The 20,289-nt window shown below is 46.0% G+C and overlaps 1 protein-coding gene across 1 annotated transcript; it reads left to right on the forward strand.

The window, feature by feature from the left end:
* Nucleotides 1–7,790: 7,790 nt before the first annotated feature.
* Nucleotides 7,791–19,705, forward strand: LOC307201463 (germ cell-specific gene 1-like protein). The gene is made up of 5 exons (XM_079950699.1): nucleotides 7,791–11,898; nucleotides 12,538–12,585; nucleotides 14,369–14,521; nucleotides 15,991–16,102; nucleotides 17,468–19,705. The coding sequence occupies exons 1-5, from the start codon at nucleotides 11,589–11,591 to the stop codon at nucleotides 17,814–17,816; spliced, it is 972 nt and encodes a 323-aa protein (XP_079806825.1). The 5' UTR covers nucleotides 7,791–11,588; the 3' UTR covers nucleotides 17,817–19,705.
* The last annotated feature ends 584 nt before the right edge of the window (nucleotides 19,706–20,289 follow it).

The raw sequence follows: 20,289 nt of genomic DNA on the forward strand, positions 1-20,289 counted from the left end.
AAGTTACTAGTCCTTATCGGTATGTGGAAGAGCTTGGAAAACACTGAGCAGTTTCTGGTGAAAGATCGGAAGCTGGTACAGTGGGAGCAGATTGCGATATCTTGTGGTCAAGAGGACATGTGCATGTTGTGACAAGCAGAAATATTTTGTCCACTTAAGTGTGCCACGTTTGGGGGGAATACCAGAAATGTGCTTCTTCAAACAGAACATTTGACTAGTGGCAAGAAAGCAACAACTATGTGCCGTGTTTAAATCCCATGCTGAGCCGATGATGAATAAACTATGCAAAGTAAGGTGATATGTATGCTAATTAATATGCTTTAAAAAAAATTATTGCAGAACTGGGGTGACCTTGAGATGGAAGCTCTGCTAACTGTGCTCATAATTAACAGCACTGATTTTGCTCACTAGGGAGGTGGGTTCACCTGCCTGCTGCAACTATCCAAAGGGCCTCACCTTTGTTGACAGCAGATCTTAATAACTCCAGTGTTTACAGTGATTTTGAAATCCTGAAAATGTTCCCGTTGGGGAGAGTGCTGCTGCATGTGATGATAAAGGCAACCCAATGTATAAATATCAGAATGCAGCTCCTGTCAACTGCTATGATTAAGACTAGGTAATGACCAAGCTACGATGCCTTTCCTGGCTGATTGGAAAGCAATTTACTCTTTATTGAATAAGAGCAATCTATATGAAAATCTGTGCCCTCAAATATTTTCCATGTTGTTGATGTTTGAGTGATCCATATACATTAGGTCGCAGTGTGTGGGTACTGTAAATCAGTCCTTGGCTCTAGTAATGGGTTGGACGAGGGCCAACAAACAGAAGCTAAACCCAGATGCAGAGAGGAGGAGTGTGTGGGTACGTTATTGGTCTTCCCAAGGGAGTGGTGTTCACAGCACAGGGGGCTGGTGCACAATGGAACTGGTTGGGTGGGTGGCCCAACAGTAGGTGGCGCCATAGAGCCAATGACGGGCAGAACCAACCAGTTGTAGTTGTGCCCCATTATCTTCCCTGCTGAGTCTTACTAGTGAGTGCAACACTGAGACCAAGGAAGAGGAAGCTGGCAGGTGGGGCTTGGGGGCTGGCTGTGAGCAGACTGAATTCGGTGGAGCAGGGCCCCATCCTCCCCCATGGGCTAGCCTTCACTGTGTTCTTCTTATTGATCCACAGCTGCAACTGTATGTAAACAGAGATAGCCTGGCCATGTTATCCCTGTGCTGGTAATCTCCAGTCTAGACTACTGTACATTGGGCTGCCATTGAAGGTTGTTCAGAATCTACACTTGGTGCAGAATGCAGATGCTACATTACTAACTGGGGATTGTTTTCATATTAAGTACAATGTTATGCCCACAACACTGCTTCTAGTCTATTTCCAGGCCCAATTTGACGTTAAGCTGTTCGACAGAGGGCTTCCTGTGAGGGGCTTCTTTGTGGTGGTGCCCCAGTTGTGGAATATATTCCCCGCAGAGGCCCACCTGGTCCTTTCAGCCCCAGACATATATATTTTTTATTTTCCTGAGATTGTTTTCCTCAATCCTGCTTACTGTTTTATGATTATTTTGTGGCCTTTTAGCTTATCATCTTTACTCATATTTTACTTTTTATGAACCATCCTGGGAATACAATGGAAGGGTGCTATTAAAATGCTTTAAAATAATTTATTTATTATGCCTTATTAGCAATTGAGTGACTGTATCTAGTTCAGTTCACCATTAGCCATAAGAAACGCCAAGGAAATTAAATGTTAAGTATCAAACAAGCGAGCGGCTTTAATATTAATACTTATGTTCTTCTTAGTCAAATCTGTTCGTGACTCAGCTAGTGGTATTAAAAATATAGCAGTGTTCCTCATATCTTTGAAATCATTATTTAAAAGTATAAAAGCATAATTTAAAAGTATAAAATATCATTTGAAGGATAGATCGGATATAGAATTCCCTTAAAATATCTGTGAGGTATGCCTTTATCCTTACAGCCTGGGATTGTATATAATTGCCCAGTTATTTGGTATTTGTCTTTTTTCTTCTTTTTAAAGTATGCTAAAATAAATGATCAAAAAGAAAGAAAAGATCTGAGTCCCAGTTGTTGAGGAAGGAAGGAGATGTACGGAGAATGGGAATGTGGCAAGCGAAACGCTTTGTACTCCAATGCCAGAAATGTACTTTTCCAAACTGAAGACCATTCAGATCTCATCCATAGAAGCTGGATACTCTGAAGTGATATCTTAAAGACCTGGGCCAAACATAGTTTGATCCCAGTCAGCTCATACCCTCCAACATTTCTCTGGTGAAAATAGGGACGTCCTGTTCCACAATGATAATTTTACTAGTTATACCCCACACATCTTACTGGGTTGCCCCAGCACTTTGGACAGCTTCCAACATATATAAAAACATAATAAAACAGTAAACTTTTTTTTAAAAAAAACTTCCCTATACAGGATTGCCTTCAGATGGCTTGGGGGGGCAGATAACTCCATACATTTCTCCAATGAAAATAGGGACATCCTAAGGAAAATCGGGACATTATGGGATCAAATAAGAAACTGGGACGGCTTCTCTAAATGAAGGATGTCCCAGGGAAATAGGGACACTTGGAGGGTCTGTCAGCTCCATAGCCTCTTTCTCATGCCTCAGCCCTTGAAGTAGTTATGTACTGAAGTTCTCACCCTGGGCCAGCAGGGGGATACTGTAGATAGTTATGCAAATAAGGGATCGAAAGTGACGTTCAGTGATTGGATAGTTTTAGAAAATTGTTACAGTTACATTGTACCGGAGCTCTATATAAGCAGGCTGACTGAACCCTTCAGTTCAGTTCTGTCCTGGCCTGTGAATAAACAAGAGCTGTTTGAAGAATCGCTGTGTCGTCTGATATGTTCACCCACAACATAACAGTAGTAATAAAGAAAAGCAGCTTAATGGTGTGTGTGTGTTGAGCATGCCTGAAGAATGGTTAATTTCACAACATGTCCTTTCCTTCAGGTTCTCATTCCACGGCTGAACACCTTCTCCGTGAGCACCTGCCTTGCCGCCCAGATGCCCATTGGCGAAACACGGCTGCTCCCTGCCTTCCTGAGCCTTCCTCGTGGCTCCTTGCTGCTATGCTCTTGATGGCGATGTTGTCAAAAGTCATGGGCTGAAAAGAAATAACAACATAGGTGTGTGCGTCTGTGCACAATGCTCCTCTGCCTCTGCTGGGGGAGCTCTGATGTTTCTTGAAGCTTCCTTTCCCACCTTCTAGAAGGGAGATCATGCTTTCTGACCTTTTCTTGGACTTTGGCTCCTGCACCAGAGGGTTTTGGGTACAATTTTTATTTGTTCTGGATTGCATCTAACCCAGCCAGATGGGCAGGGTATAAATAATAAAAGTATTATTATTATTATTATTATTATTATTATTATTATTATCACCATCATCATCAATGGACGACTTCATGTCTGTGAACAGGTAATTGAATGGGTGTAAGCAAAAGCTCGGTGGTTGCTGAGCAGCCCTAAGTGATTGGGGGGTGGGGCCCTATGAAGGGTACTTTGAATAGTAAGTTTAAGATGTTTCAGTGGATATTGTGCAGGCTTGAGTGTTGATCAAAAAGCTTTGGATACATTGACTCAGTTTTTGACCAAAAGGAGCTAACTTGGGGAGGGGGGTCATTAGAAAGGGGTTGGAGTCTTTGATTTCTTGCAGTTTCTAGATAGTAGATTTCTTGGCAATTATATTTTAACGCATCATTTCCCCCCACCCCGGCTAACTCTCAGGATTTGCTATTTAAAGGGGAATTCTGTAGAAGATGCCCCACCGGATGTTGCTTTTTTCTTTCACGAGGAGGGCAATCACATTTGGGCAATTTCAGGTTGGCACAGTTCAAGTTGATTTGGAACGAAAATGCTTCCCTCTCTGTCACATTGGATTTTTATTTTTTTTTTTTATTTTTTTACGATAAGCAACTGGGTGTGAAAATGGGCCAGATTTCCTGATGCAACGTGGTAGCTGCCGACAAACAATTCAGAATGAACACTGAATAAACAGGCAGCATTCCATGCAAACTGATGGAGAGGAATGCTCCATGGAAGCTGTCTGGAAGCAACCTTACAGAACAGACACCGAAAGCAGTTTCAGGTTGCACTGGGGATAATTCTGGCACCTGACAATATGACTGAGATAAAGCAAGACAGAAATGAAGATGCATACCCTTTTGCTAAAGTGGGCTTATTTGTGGTGTTCACAATTACTAAATTTATTGTGGAGCGGATTCATGGATGTGTGTGTGTCTGTCTATCTATCTATCTATCTATCTATCTATCTATCTATCTGAAGAAGTGTGCATGCACACGAAAGCTCATACCAAGAACTAACTTAGTTGGTCTTTAAGGTGCTACTGGAAGGAATTTTTTTATTTTGTTTTGACTATGGCAGACCAACACGGCTACCTACCTATCTATCATCTATCTATCTATCTATCTATCTATCTATCTATCTATCTATCTATCATCCATCTATCTATCTATCTATCATCTATCTATCTATCTATCTATCTATCTATCTATCTATCTATCTATCATCTATCTATCTATCTATCTATCTATCTATCTATCTATCATCTATCTATCCCCCTTTTCCAAGGAACTCAATACAGCAGAAATCTACCCACCACCACCACTTTTTATCATTACAACAACCTTGCAAGGTAGGTTAGGATGGGAGACAGTGGCATGTCCAAAGCTTCATGACTGAGTGGGGATTTCAAGCTGGGGTGCTAAAGTCCTACGCTGACACTCTAACCACTGCACCACTCTTCCCCCCTCTCTCCCTCCCTCAGATCTAATGGTAACCTTTTAAGAATACATGCTAATGCCTGCTTGGAAGGAAGATTGTGGACTTTTAAAGCATGTCTTTAATAACAACCTGTTAACTGGAATTTTAGCAGCTCAAACTTTCTCCTTTATTTTATCTTCATTCCAGGAAAAGCATCATCCTTCTAAATATCCGCTGGATGAAGCTGATCTTAAAAACGCAAGAGCAGTGCCAGGGGAAAAGGTCGCAATCTTCCTAGAAGTCTCCCTCCTGGCCAGTTCTGAGATGTATGTAGGAGCTTTTCAGTGCCATGGTAGAAATCCCCAGCTGGGAGGTCTTGACTTGCCCGAGGATGGGCCTGAGCTTTGAAGTGGTGAATTTCTTACAGTGGATGTGATTTCCTTAAGAAATCACATCCACACCATACACAAAGCACAAATTTAAAGCTTCACTCAAATAATCTTGAGAACTGAAGTTTGTTATGGGTGCTGGGAATTGTAGTCCTGTGATGGGTAAACTACAATTCCCAGGGTTCTTTTGGGGGGATGCAATGTGCTTTAAATGTCTGGTGTAGATGTCTATTTGAACTTTATTGACAAGCAGTTGTTAAAAGTCTGAGGAACCCCCCATTGGAAACAGCCGGGCTCTCAGTACCTGAGAGCCAGCTGCATTACAGCAGCAAAGAAATGGATCCCTATATGAACAGCTCCTTGATCTCCCTCTCCATCACATATGAGTAGCACCATCAGGGCAGGACCCTCGCTCAGCAGAGGGAGCAGAAAGGCCCCCTAGTACAACTGGGTCGGCTAAGCACATTTTGAAGTAATACACATCACCAGCTGAAGAGGGTCTCTCTTCCCCCTCCATAACATTAAATCCAGAGCATAAAACAATTTATTAGTGATTAGGAGCCTCATACCCAGAGTTGCTTGGGAATTCTAATAATCCAAAAATCAGCGCTGTGAAACCAGTGGCTGAAATAAGTGCTATTTCGAAAGGTTCAGTCTGCTGTCTTGATTCAAAATGGCATCCAGTTGTATCCAGACCTATGCCTTGATTGTCAGGAGCCAGAGTTAGGAGCAAGTCAGCAATAACACACCCAGTGTCAGAGAAGCTGACTCTTTATTCAAAGAAACCAAAACAACACCGGCCTAGCAATCGCAGTGACTCTTCCCAGTAGGTGTTGCCCCAATGTGGCAGTTGTGAGGACTGAAGGTCCCCACCTTATTATTATTATTATTTATTGAATTTATATACCTGGGGGTCTCAGGGCAGTAAACAGAATAAAATCGAGATATAAAACCACAAAATACACCACTCTCTAAGGCTCTGTTGACTTGTCTCTCTTTGCTCTGCCCTCTTCATTCCTCTGTGTTATGGGAGACCAGAGGTGGGGAGAAGCTGGTCACAGAAGGAGCAGGAAGATTCCCAGGCTTCTTCAGCAACCTGCCTGCACTCTGCCTCTTGACCCGCCTCTGTTTCTGAACTGCCACAGCCTCTTCCTGCCCACTAAACCCTGTTACCTCTTCGGCTTCCGAGTTCCGACATTTCCTTCTCCCAGTCTGCTCCCTCTTCTTCCTCTGACTGCGCATCAAGACCCACTACCAATCTGCTGGCACAGAGCCTTCTTCTCATGGGGGCTCCTCAGCTGGTGCCTACCCCCACTCCTCTGCATCCAGTCAGTCCATGACAGGGGTCAGCAAACTTACTGTGCCTTGGGCCGGTGTCTCCAGCACTGATTGTGTGGCAGGCCAGAGGGTGGGGGAGTGCGTGCCCATACTCATGCGCACATGCTATTTCCGGCGCACCTCCGGGTCAGAAGAGCACCAGAAATAGCTTGTGTGCATGGGCACGGGCCTCCTCTGACCCGGATGTGCACCAGAAATAATGCCTGCGCATGCGCACAAGCTATTTCCAGTGCTCCTCCGCAGGCCTTAGTTTGGGGACCCCTGGTCCATGACATTGATCTCAGGAACCATTATGCCAGATTTGGTTATGGTCTCTTAAGACGTGCCCAGATGCATAGAGAACTGACGACCAAAATACATATAGTAGATGATTACTACTTGTGCCTTCCAAAGGGGAGAGGCTGAAGCTGCTGGTGGGGCATTCGGTGTCCCCAAAACTGTTTGCTTCTGCAGGTCATGCCTACAGTTCCCTCCCTGCTCAACCCCAAAAAGCCCAGGGAAGAAGAAGAAGAAGAAGAAGAAGAAGAAGAAGAAGAAGAAGAAGAAGAGGAGGAGGAGGAGTGACCCATAAATCACAACTAGTAATGCCATTAGACACTGGTGTTAACAGTAAGGAAGTGCCTTTTCCTGTGATAATTATAAGGTGCCTGAAAACAGCTTCTCCTTATTCTCTTAAACTCCCTCTCAAAACAACAACAACCCAGGAATGTGGACTTCCAGCTAAAGCGATCAAAGGAACTTTAAGCAGCTGTATAAAAAAGGGAATTCATGCAGGGGAGGGTCATAACCAATGAGAGTGGTAGGGTGAAAGGCAAGGAGACAACCAGTAGAGGGAGCTAGAGCCAATGACAAGGGGAACCAGCTATTTTTGTCCCTACCCTCTTTCCTATTGGCCCATACCAGGGCAACACTGAAGAGAAGGAAGAGAAGGGTGCTACCCCCTGGACTGGTTGTAAGTTGGTGGCTGACTGGGGGAGGGGGGAACAGTGCTCCAGTTACCCTAATGGACCAGTCTCCAGCGGCCATAACAGAGTGGGTGCTTTGCAGGCAGAACCACTGGGGGGAGGGGGCTGCCAGTTAGTGCAGGCAGTATCTGGACAGTAGATGGTCTGGCTTCTTAGCAGGCAGCTTTTTTACGCCGCAGATGTTTCTCAGCCCTGCTACATGCACAGAAACTCCTTCACACAGCACCATTAAAGATACAGAAGTGTCCGTCTGGTCATCCAGTTGTGCCTCTTCTAATCCTGGGACTAGATTCTATTCCCACCACAACCTTGGGAGCCCTCAGCACACGCACCCCTGTTTTCTGCTGTTTTTTCAGCAGGCGTACCCCTCCCCTCTCTCTGAGAACCCTGGAGACTGGAGTTCTGGCTCCCAGCCCATCCTGCTAGATCCTCTGTGTCCTAATTACTTTGCTGTGTTTTAAGTCCGTGCCGGCTGTGGTGCAAGTGGTTTGATTCTCTGTGTTGCTCTTAATGAAAGGGACACACAAAAAATCTCCTTATTGCCAGCTGGGAGTTAATCCCAAGAGACACAGGGTCCCAAATAGAAAGACTGTGAACCCGGGGCAGGGTGACACAGCAGGATGGGTGTGCGAGATGGGGCCACACAGGGCACAAAGACGCACAGGAATTGTATGTGCAAAGGGGAAAATAGAATGTGCTGGGCAGACTGAATTCTCTTTCTCTCTTCCCCTTTCCACGGGATCGCCATATCTCCTGCCTCTCTATTCACTCATCCACACCTCTTTCTCTCTCATATATAGACAGACGGCATCTACACCCACCTGTAACATAAAGCATTTCTTTGTATTGGCCTGTCCACTGGCCAGTCTTTCTCTACCCTTCCACACCTTCCTCTCCACGCCCACAATCCTTACGTGCCAATAGATATTTTCTGTGGAGTGAAATATGACCGTGAAAAGCAAACTAATGAAAAACTACAACTATGAACTTTTTTTGCATTTCTTTGGTACCATCTGCCCACAATATTTGTTTTGTTTGTTTACATACATTAATACACACATACAAGTGCTGAAGATCCAGATTTTGTTGTGGTGGTGGGGGAATATTTCGCTTCTGAAATAATGATCTCTCTCTCTCTCTCTCTCTCTCTCTCTCTCTCTCTCTCTGTGTGTGTGTGTGTGTGTGTGTGTGACATCGATCAATCCACCCATTAACGTGCACGTCTTCCACTGTTGATCGATCCGTGCCCCATTATCCCCGCTCCATCTCCATACAATTTGCCTTCCTGTTGGCGTCCGTTCCCCTCTCTCCCCTCCAACAAGCCCTTGTCAGCCTTCCAGCCTCTTTGTCTCTCTCTGCCTCCGTGTCCACTCCATCCCCTCTGACCCCAGCTGCTCCTTCATCTCCGCATCCAATTTCTCATCCTCTCCTCCTGGCAGCCGGGCGATTGCAGAAAGGGAAGACCAAAGCGGAGATGCTCCCCCTCCCTCTCCCTGCCCTCCCCCTTTATTAGATGCTAATCCCCACCACTTGGCACTGGTGCCCCCTTGGCACTAATGAAGAGGTTTTTTAATCAGCCGCCACCGCACTTCTCCGCCTGATTCCTATCCCCCGGGGACGGTGCCGCGCTGGAGGGTGCCGGAGCTCTCCGCCGCTTGCTCATTTATCACACTGCTTATGCCACCTCTCCACTCTGCACAGCCGGATTGCAGAGCACCTCCTGATTCTTCCCTCTGAGCAGCATCTGGGGAGCATTTTCTCACAAGCTGCACACTGCGCCCTTGGGAGCGGCACTTTCCTTCGCCTGCAAAGGGGTCCTTGGCTCCTTTGAAACCTTTGGGGTGGACATGTGCTGGGTGCTGTCTCTTTGCTGAGGAAAGAACTCCAGACCTTCTCTCCAATGGCTGTGCAAGTGTGGGCCCCAAATCCGATGTTTGGGGGTTGATCTCCAGCCACCAGGTCAGCTGAAGGACTCGGGGCAACAACCTTACGCCAGCGAAACCTTTTTCGTAAACGATGTTATTTTGAATCAGTTTGGCAGCCGACCCTGGGTGAAGAAAGAGGATCAAAATATTTGGATGTTGAACATCAGGTCTTTTCTTCCACTTGGGTGATTTGGAACTGAAGTGGACACTGTCTCCTTCTGTTGCTGCCGGATGGCATTTTAAGCTTTCCTCAGAACCCACTTTTTCAACTCCCTCAAGCAACAGACTGAAAGGCCCTGTTCCATTTGAACCCACGGCTGCTTTTGCGGGGGCTGAGATTCACCAGACAACTTTGACAAAAGTACCTCCAGAAAGAACCTTTTGTCTCTTCCTTTTCTTTTCTCAGCCTGCTACTCTTCAGCTTTGCACAAACTTTGGATTTTTATCATCCCTTTCCAGGCAACTGTTTGGCCAGGCAGATCTCAAGACCCTGAAGAGAATCAGCACGGCAAACTTGCGTCTTCTTGCAATTGTAGTGTGTATTTGAACAATAATCACCCTGCAAACTTGCAAGCGTGAATTGGAGGATATTTTTGAAGGAAAGCGGCGATGGAGTCAGGACAGAAGGGAAGAGATTGGATTCCTTCGTGCCTGAGGGAAAGTGGATTAGAATATAATTCTTAAAGGAGGACAAACAAAAAGCCCTTGGAGCCGTCTGACCCCAAAAGGACACAGCTGACTGACTGGGTGTAGGGGGCAGAGACAGACAGGCCTTATCTGAAGACAGTTTCTAACAGAATTGGAGGGCCAGGAGGAAACTCTTAACAGGAGTGATCTGAATGAAAAATAAGGGGCATTTCAGAGGGCTAGTTGGATTTTTGAGTGAGCAGAACCTAGAACTCTAAGCATTGCCTCTTCACCACAAGTGACGGCCATTGTGGGTTGTGAAGACTGCGCCTTAATCTGGCTACTCCCAAAAACACCACTGGGGGTACCAATCTAGAGGGAAAAGAGGGGTGCTCGAGACAACGGAACTTGCTAGTAGTAAGTCATTTTGGGGAGTCAGGGTTGCAGGCTGGGTTTTCCACTCCTTTCCCCCTTCTCAGGGGCTTGAATTTGAGGGGTGGACGAGGCCTTTGAAAGCTCACAGAGCTTTCCCCTCTTAGCAGACAAGCAGAACTGGCAAACCTTAAATCACTCCATGCCTCGTGACAAACTGTAGAGTTGTTTATACAGTCCCCTCTGAGCTGCTAGAAAAGGGGGAAGCTGGGCGTCCACATTTCTTGACACCCCAACTCTAATGGGGAGGTTTTCACTCTTTAAAACTATTTCAGAAGGGCTACTGTGCAGCATTTAGACTGCAGCAATTAGACTAAAGTTTAGACTATTTCCACTCTGTTTGGAAGAGACTTTGTTAGTCAAGGACCTGTGAGGGGGAAATCCGAGATGGTTTGCAATTCTTTGTGGACTCTAAAAGACTTTTTGCATTGACTTCAAACCCATCACTTTAAAAAACCAAACCAAACCTTAAGGGATTTAAGATTTTAATTTGGAAGATTGATTAATCGGGGCAATGGCCTACAACAGCTTTTTAACAAGACTTTGAATGGGTGTTGTTAATAATTAATTAATATAGCTATAAAAAGGGGGAAGGTTAGCAGTGGGGGAAAGTATGTGTGTGTTTTAAAGTGCTTTTTAAAGTACTCAGCATAAACTAGGCAACCTGCTAATAATTACTTTATACACAGATCATTAATCAAAATCTGGAAGGTCTAGGTAGGAATCATGTTGCCTATCTCCTTCTGTGTTCATTAGTTCAAACTAATTTCTTTCTGAGACCTTAGGTATCTTGGGTGCCAGCACCTGCCTGGCTCTTAAGCACTCCTCAAGTAACTAGTCCCTAATAAGAACAGAACCCCAGGCTGAGTTCAAATTATGATTACACCAGTTTGTGGTGTACTGCTTCATAGTGGGCATATTGGATGGGCCACAGCATACGAATAAGGAGGAGAAAATCATGATCAAAAGTGAGGCATTCTCTGTAAACGGAGGTTTGTTCAGAATTGGCTTGTCTCCACTGAAACAAGGAACCAGCAGATTTATCCAACAGTAGAACATAGTTTTCTGGGAATTGTGAGCGAATTCGAATTTTTTGGGTGCGACTTCAGGCAGCAAAACAGACAGCTCCTCACATCTCTTGGGAAAACAGGGACGATGATTAAACTGAGCCGAAGGTCCCGCTCAATGCTCTCCTTGGGCCTCAACTCTTTGGCCCTCTGCTTTTCGGTTTCGGCCTTCTGCACCAGCTATTGGTGTGAGGGGACCCACAAGGTGGTTAAGCCCCCCTGCCTCTCGGCCGTCAAGAAGGGGAACTGCGTGCCCATCAACAGCAACGAGACAATGGATGGGAACGTGACCATGGACCCCCACGTGGTCCAGTACATCTGGGAAACGGGCGAAGACAAGTACGCTTTCCGCTATTTCCACACGGGCTTCTGGCTCTCGTGTGAGGAGCATCACGGAGGTACGAAACCAGCCTACATCTCATGCGGAGCAGATTCCATGACGGCTGTTATTACTTTGACAGCTAGGTCACAAGCCCCTCTCCTGTTAGATAGACAAGAGAGGGAAAGGGGAAGAGTGTTGGCGGTGGGGATGTGGAAGGTGGCTGTCAAAGGGCAGCAGAGGAGCAGAATAAGATGAGGTCTCCACCTCTTGTGATCTAGGGCCAGTGGTCATGCAGAACAGACCGCATGCACACCATGCAGTTATAGCGCACAACTTCCCCCGAAGAATCCTGGGAACTGTAGCTTGCTCATGACACTTGGCATTGTAGCTCTGTGGATTCTTTGTAGGGGAAATGTGCTTTAAAATAGTGGTGTAGATCTGGATTCCTGATCCACCCCATATGTAGTTGGGTTTGTTTTACTCACCTCCCCCCACCCCCCGGTCCTGGGGCTGCATCCTGGCTCAAATGAAGCCACCTGCAGTTTAAAAGACAAGTGCGTTCCAAGCCTGGATGGGGAGTAAAGAGTGGGAAGCCCTCTTTCGCTGCGAGGGGAGAAGGAAATCTTGACAAACAGAAGAATGACATAATTGTCGCGATCAGCACCAGCCTTTGGATAAACTGACACTGTCTTCTTTCATTGTTCCACCCTTTTAGAGGAGAAGTGCCGGAGCTTCATTGAGCTGCCCCCCGAGTCGGAGAAAGGTGAGATTTGGGGAGGGCAAAACAGGCCATCTTGTCTAAGGATGCAAACACAAATGGGAAATGGCAGAATTAATAATGCTGTTTTATGTTGAGACATACCAGTGGCTCATCCGACTGAGTCCTGTCTGCTCCAGACATCCAAGATGGTGGTCGTTCCTGCCTCCTCTTGTGGGAGCAGATGCTATAGTTTAACTGAAGTGTTTCTTCGCATAGGGCATAGTTAAACTATGGAATTTGCTTCTACAAGAAGCAGAGGTGGCTGCCAGCTCTGAACCTTTCCTAAGAGGACAGGGCTAAACTTATGAACAGCAAAGAGCTACCCACTTCCTGGAAATGACTGGCTTTTGTAATAAAATTTGACACCCCCCCAAATAAAACCCCACCACCACAGTGGAAATGTATAGGGCAGAAACATTCTGGACATTGGTAGTCAGCACAATATTTTTAAAACTTCTGTGCATTAGGTTTTCCTCTGGACCTCCTATTATTTATTTTAAATTATGTGCATCTTATAGTGCTATAAAATATTATGATGTAGTATTTCATCTGTTGCCCGCTGCTAGATGTATATTTCACAAACACTCGGAAATCACAAATGGAACCTTTGACACGGGAGTGTTATTTAAAGCCTGGGAGCTAATTAAGTTATTGAAATTAATAACTCAGGCCGAACAATCCTATACTCCAGATACGGCAGGGGGCCACTTAGGTCATCCTAATGACAGGGGCATAGATCTCAACATACCCTGCAGTACTGGAGCAAAGGGTGACATCTTTAAAAGATCTTACAATATTGGCAACCAGTTTGCAGTTTTGGAATATGAGCTTAATGCTAAATGCTTGCATTGGACCTATTTGTTGTGCATGAACGTTTTACTCCAGCATGGGATATTTTACATTAATTTCAATGACAAATAGGAAACCCAACCCCTGCTCTCTGTTTACCATACTTCTAATTAATATGCAGTGTTCCACAGCCCTTTAATTCACAGGGAAGGAGTACAGCTCAGTGGTAGAGCATCCATGGAGCAGAAGGCTCAAGGTTCAATCCCTGGTGTCCTCAGGTGGGGCTGGGAAGCCCTGCATAGCTACTGCCAATCAATTCAGCATAAGGCAGTTTTCTGTGTTCCTCTTGTTTCTCTTCTCTTCTACATCCCGGCTACAAAAGTTGGCTTTATACCAACCGTCATGTGTCCCCCACACCAAACAATCTTGTGAATCTAGTTGGTGAGGATGCCATTAGAGATCTTCCTCTATCCCCAAACTACAGCTTCCACGATTCAGCGGGGAGAAGGAACGACTGTGAATTCAATTGAAGTCCGCAGTTTAAATGTGCCTACAAAACAGGTCACTGTGATGCTCATTATTGCCGAACCAAGTAATGAGGCTGAGCACTATTTTTTCCTCCTTAGTTATTTATTATGTATGAACTGATTCATTGTAGAGTTAACTCCATCCCAAAGGCTTGCCATGTGTTATCAACATGTTAAAAACATCGCAAGTGTTATAAACAGGAATTTAGGAAGCTGCTGCCGTTCGTCGAGCAGGTTTTCACAGGGAAAGCTCCAGGACGAAAACAAGATTGCTTTGACATGGAGCGTTAATGCCCAGGCCTGTGCCTGGAGAAAGCGGGAAAGCCCTTATGCTGAGTTAAGCTGCTGGTCTGTCTAGCCCAGTTTTGTCTACCTTGACTGGCAGCAGCTCTACCTGGAGATGCTGGGGGTTGAATTGAGACATATAGCTTGTTTATAATCTCCCACTCACCACCCATGTTACTTTCCAGGGGTGCTGTGGCTCTCCGTTGCCTCCGAATTCCTTTATATTATCCTGTTGACTGTGGGGTTTCTATTGATGTGTTTGGATGCCGTCTACTATGCCAACTTCATTGATGGGCTCAAGATCAATGCTTTTGCGGCTGTGATCACCGTTCTCTCAGGTATCTCAATCTACTCTGCGCCTCTGGTAGTCCCACTAGGTATCCACACACAGCACTCAGACCTAACACTCATTTTGTATGGACTTTCTTTTTTTAAAATCATTTTTATTAATTTTCCAAAAAAAACACCCAATTAATATATCCAATCATAATCCAATTAAAATAAAAAAACTAAAATAAAAAAGACCAAATTATAATTGTTGATTTTTCGGGGCTCCCCATAGTCTGGACCTCTGAAGCATATCTTCAAATCTCTGCCCTGCCTCTCCTCGTTTCCATATTTTCCACATCCCGATTTTAATGCTTTAAAGATCTCCGTCCCTGACTCTCCGATTCTCTCATTTTGTATGGACTTTCACCACTGACCCAAACCCCATCCATATAGTACTAGAGTTCATGGTCCAGTCATTCCTGTATCATGTTCACATTATATCTAAATGTGTACAAGGAAGTCTCTCTTTTTAAATGAAAAGTATTTGGGGAGTGATTTTGAGTGGGAAACAGGTGGCAGGCAAAGGTTGAAGCCCCAAAAATGAAAACAAAACCATGCAACCCCAAACTGTTATAGTTTCTTTATACCCATTTGTGTGTAATGTGTCGTCGCCCCCCCCCCTTGAAAAGGTTACTGCACATGCTTGGTGGGGCAAGCACTGGCCACTGCCTGCTTGATGCTTGTCCATGACAGGGCCTTCTCAGTGGTGGTGCCCTCCACCATTGTTGAGTTTGTGTCTGTCTCCCTCATTGTTGAGTTTCAGGAGGAATTTTAAAACATTCCTGTATACACAAACATTTGATAGCTGAAAGATACGCTTCCTGGCAACCGTGAGATCACTGGCCGAAAGACTGTTTGCTACCCTGGGCTCTTTTGGGAGGAAGGATGGGATATAAATTAAAACCACCACAACATTTCTTATTCATATGTGGTGCCCAGCAAGGCACTCTGCCAGCTTTGTAAAGGGTAATCCGAGGTAGCTGGCCTCATTTCCCAGCATGTGATCAATAGTGTGTGTCCATTGCTAGAGGCAAACAATAAAGTGAAATACTGAAGCCATGAGCTAAGCCGGGCCACAAATGCCTGTCAGTTCATGTATTCAGCAGGATCAAGCCTTGGTATAGATTTCCCTAGAATGTACAACTTTAAGCTTTCAGGTAGGGATAGAATCTCAAGTTTGAGTGTTTTCTCAAGGACACAATTTCCCAAGCAAAGTAAAACAGCATTTCAGGGATTGGTCGGCCCTACCATTAGGCAAAGTGTGGTGACTGCCCGAGGCAGCAGACACCAGGATTCTGAAATGTACAGCCTTACACTTGTAAGTGAAATCTCTCAAGTCTGTCAAACTTGCTTTCTGTTGGGCTGCCATGGCTCTGCTCCTATTCAGCTCAGACCCCAGAAAGTGGTACCCAAGAGAAGTAAGAGCACTGTGGCTGGGCATATTCTGAGTATCTTTCTGACCACCCCTTCCCAACAGGGCTCCTGGGCATGGTAGCCCATATGATGTACATGACCGTCTTTCAGGTGGCTGTGAACCTGGGACCAAAAGACTGGAGACCTCAGACATGGTATTATGGCTGGTCATTTGGGTGAGTAAAGCCAGCATGGGAGAGGAGTGGGGTGTGGGTAGGGTAAATGCAACCCAGGACAGGGCTCCTATGCCTTTAATTAAAGCATAGCAGCAGGAATTTCAGCAGCTGTAGCTTAAAGGTGCAGGAGCCCCCTTTCCATTTGCATCCAGCCACTTTGGCTGTTGGCATTTGCATTTGAGAGTGGAGTTGTTGCTCTGTCCAAAGATGAAAGGAGGAGGAGAGGATATGGGAAAGGAAGTGGAAAGAGGGGAGAAAGAGAGACAGAATGATGGACAAAGGTAGGAGAGAAGAAATGTAAGATGGGAGAAGTTACTGGATGAGTGGACAGTAAATTATTGTGACTGAAAGCATTAGACCTGAGAACCCGTGTTCAGGGTTCCATTCATATTATGGTTATTTTGCAGTTCTGCTACTTCTTGCTTGCTGGTTGGGACTTGGGACTCAACATGACACATGCCCCAATCAGTAGTAATACTGCTCCTTCTGCCTCTTCATTCTGGGATTTTTCAGTTTTTTCAGATTTTTTTATGACAGCTGCTCGGGGGTCACCCAGCACGGAATCCAAGGCTGAATCTCCCTTATTTATAATACCACCCCGTGCTATATAGTAGCAATGTGCCCAATTTCCATTTTGTCCCCTCCCCCTGCCTTGCTAAAACCCCTAAATATGTTACATTTGCATTTTTGCAAGCAAACCCAAATTCGAATCATTTGTTTGACACTCCCTCCTCCCACCCCAATTTTGTTTTAGCTCAGTTCTTTGGAGCAAACCTTTCAGCCTCTGTTTCCCCATCTGGTATCCGACATCATAAGCCAAGGAAGCCTATGGAACAAAAACCCATGGTTTGGCAACACCTCATCATACATGGTTGGTTGGACTGTTGATGTCAAAAGGTTTCTGTGAGGGTGAAGAAGAGAGGGTTCGGAAGCACTGAACACACTGACTATGGGACGGCAGCCCATAACATCTCGTTTATTGTTTGGTCTAGGCTGGTCCTCTTCCAGCTATCTAGACACCAACAGAAGGAGTGGTACATGAATGGGTACCTTTTTTTTGCCTTTACCTTTCAGCGGTTCTCAACCTGTGGGTCCCCAGATGTTGTTGGAGTACAACTCCCATCATCCCTGAGCTCTGGCCTTGCTAGTTAGGGGTGATGGGAGTTGTAGTTCAACAACATCTGGGGTCCCACAGGTTGAGAAAGGCTGCGTGACATGAATGGGTGAAGAATTATGTCAGAACCGGTGTATACATGGAAAAGGAGTTTTGGAAAGTTATCATGGGGGATCTGGATAGATTTGGCAGTGCAAGAATGACCTTGAGATCCATCCCTTTGCACCCCCTCCCCAATTTCTCTCCCACAGCATGGCCTGGCTCTCGTTCACCCTTTGCATGTCAGCCTCTGTGCTGACCCTCAATACCTACACCAAGACCATCCTGGAATTCAAGTACCGCCGGCGGATTTTTGAGAAGCACACGGCGTCGATGGGGAGCAGCAGAGGTCCCGGCTCTCCCGCTCTGGCCCCTGACCTCGAACGCTTCCTCTGGGATAAATATATCTTCAGCGTTAGTGACTCTCTAGACTTCTCCCCTAGCCCTCCGGGCCCAATGGCTCCCTGCAGCGGGCGCAAGGCCTACGCGGGAGGGTATGCTGGGCTCGCAGGAGGTCACAGTGGAGACGCTGGTGACGAGGATGACGGGGAGCCATGCTAGAGTGAGAGAGAGGATGTTGGGTGGAGAACAAGACCTCCCACCATCACATCCCTTCTCTTCCATTTGCTCACCCATCCATCCTACCGTTTGATCTATCACAAATATGCCCTCCCCTTCCCTCTGCTTAGGCAACGCATGGCCATTTCACAACCTGTGAAAACATTGGTTCTTTGAGGTTGCCATGACTTTTAGGTTGGGTAAAAGGGCGAGAGCAGACCTATGGATCAGGCCCATTTCAAACTGTACAAGCAGTTACTTTTTGGGGGGGTGGGGCGAGGAAGACATCATTATTATGATTTTGGCAGCCCTACCAGGAGGCAAGAGGAGACAGCTGCCTCATGTGTTGAGTTTGGAGCGGTAGAGTGGGAGGTGGGCAGGTGAAGCCCAGAGGGTGAAATGTATTAGGAAGGTGTTGTGCAGGAACCTCACAGGGATAAATGGAAGCCGTGAAATGATATTGTTGCATTCTTGTGGAGCTCTCCTTCGGTTCAGCAAGGCAACACCAAGAGCTGGCCATGAGATTTCCCCCTCTAAGGCAAAGGACAAGATGGTCCCCACCAATACACTGGCATTTGAATCATTCTTAAAAACTGAGGGGCAGCATCCGCCACGGCACCTGCGGAAGGCAACTTCAGGGATCACGAAGAGGCCTGTCTCTTTACCTCTCAGAATCAGCTGCCCGAGGCGGCTGCCTCACTTTGCCCAATGACAAAATCCCAGAGGATTGTGTCCCCCGATTTTATTCCATTAATGCTGTTCGGATGTTTTCTTCTTTAGGCGCCGACATGCCTCTGGCATATGGCCACAGATCATGGGGGAATACCTCTCAGATTGTGCATTGCAGTTGCTCGTGGGGAGTGTGGCAGGAGATCCTGGCCCAATCCCACTGTGACTCCTTGAATTTTGAGGCCCTCTTATGCTTTCTGGCAAGTTCTGTGAGGGCTGTGGCTAGTTAGGAAATAGCCACTGTGACAAACTTTCGGCCTTGTTATTTAGGTGCTGCAGCACCCACTTATGTCAGTAGAAACCAATAGGATTGCCTTCTGCTTGCTACTGCAGTAGAATTGTGTGTATCCACTGTCAGTTGACACCAAGGGCTGTATATAACCATTTATTTATCCAAGGTTGTTTGCGGTGCATATTGGACTTGTTCCTCACTAATCCTGCATAGGGCCTGTCTGTAAACAAGGTTACTAGTATATTACTCAGCTTGCACTTTGCAAAGGTAGATACCGGGCTGCTTCAGTTATTGTTTCGTTCCTGAGAGGGAAAATTCCCACTCTCCTCCATTCCCATCAAATATTCCTATCTACAAATCCCAGGGTCAGCAGAAACTCCTGCAGCTCCCTGTTCTGTGTCCCATGTAGCAGGCTTATTCTCTCACTGCTCTTAGGAGGCGTTTTGAGCTAGTGTCATAAAGACTTCAGACTTTTTCCCAATAACCAAGGCGTGGAGCACATGTATACACTAAACCCCAGCTTTCTCTGTTGTGAAAGCACCCTAACAATTCTGATAGCCTCCCCACATCCTGAGGGGATGTCAGCGAGCGAGGCCCAAGTGTCTTTATGTATGTGGCGTGTACAATATGTTTGAGTAGTAAAATAGGTCTTGCCCTGCCCTGTTTTCACATTGTCCATTTCAACCAGGCACTGAACTGTTACGGCTCCTTTTCAAGGCTCTGGGCTCCTTCAGCGTCGCAGCCCTGGCCCCCCGATGGCAGCCCTGGCCCCTCAACACTGTCCCCACCTCACATGCCTTCCCCCCAAAACCCGTCTGCAGCTCTCCTGATTTATCTCATCGGCTTTGCTTCATATAATCTCCCCTTGTGTGGGGAATGAGAAGATCAAGAGTTGTTAATTTCTGGTTGATTAAATAAATTAAAGGATTAATCAGTGTCAGTCTGCTTCGTTTTATAAAGCTGGAGGGAAGAGGGGAGAGTAAATTCATCAAGCATCAAGCCCTGCTTTCTCGGCCCAGCAAAGGTGGGAAGGGGACTTGGGAGGCGATGGTTCGAATCCCTGCTCAGCCATGAAGCTCAATTCATGGGCCAGTCACTGCCTCTTGGCCTAACCTACCTCACAGGGTTGTTGTGAGGAGGAGACAGGGAGAACCATGTACGCCACCTTGGAAGATTAAAGGTGGTATATAAATTGTAAATATAAATAAAGCAAGCCCCAGAGGGAGGGGAACCTGTGCTGCTGGACTATTCCACCCACGAAGAAAGTTGCAATTCCCAGATTGGTTTAATAATTGGTCTTCTCTGGGAATTGCAGCTCCCTTAACAAACAGCAGCACACGGCATTCCTTGGGGGAAGCCATGACTGTGGTACATAGCACAGTACTTGAAATGTGTGGTGTGGACTGTGAGGAGCAAGCTCTAAATTTTATGGGGTTTTGGAGACAGGAATTGGCCCTTTAGATGAGCTGACTGGATGCAGGCTGGAAGTTCAGCCTAGAAGCCCAAAGCTCTGCG

This window comes from Podarcis cretensis, assembly GCF_951804945.1.
Source record: "Podarcis cretensis genome assembly, chromosome: 13".
NCBI classification, from domain to species: Eukaryota; Metazoa; Chordata; class Lepidosauria; order Squamata; family Lacertidae; genus Podarcis; species Podarcis cretensis.

Bases quoted from the DNA above. Each gene is read 5' to 3' on its own strand.
- LOC307201463 (XM_079950699.1), top strand. From the start codon at position 11,589: ATGATTAAACTGAGCCGAAGGTCCCGCTCAATGCTCTCCTTGGGCCTC. The intron at 11,899-12,537 runs GTACGAAACCAG...CCACCCTTTTAG, and splicing joins GTGTGAGGAGCATCACGGAG to AGGAGAAGTGCCGGAGCTTC. The intron at 16,103-17,467 runs GTGAGTAAAGCC...TCTCTCCCACAG, and splicing joins TATTATGGCTGGTCATTTGG to CATGGCCTGGCTCTCGTTCA.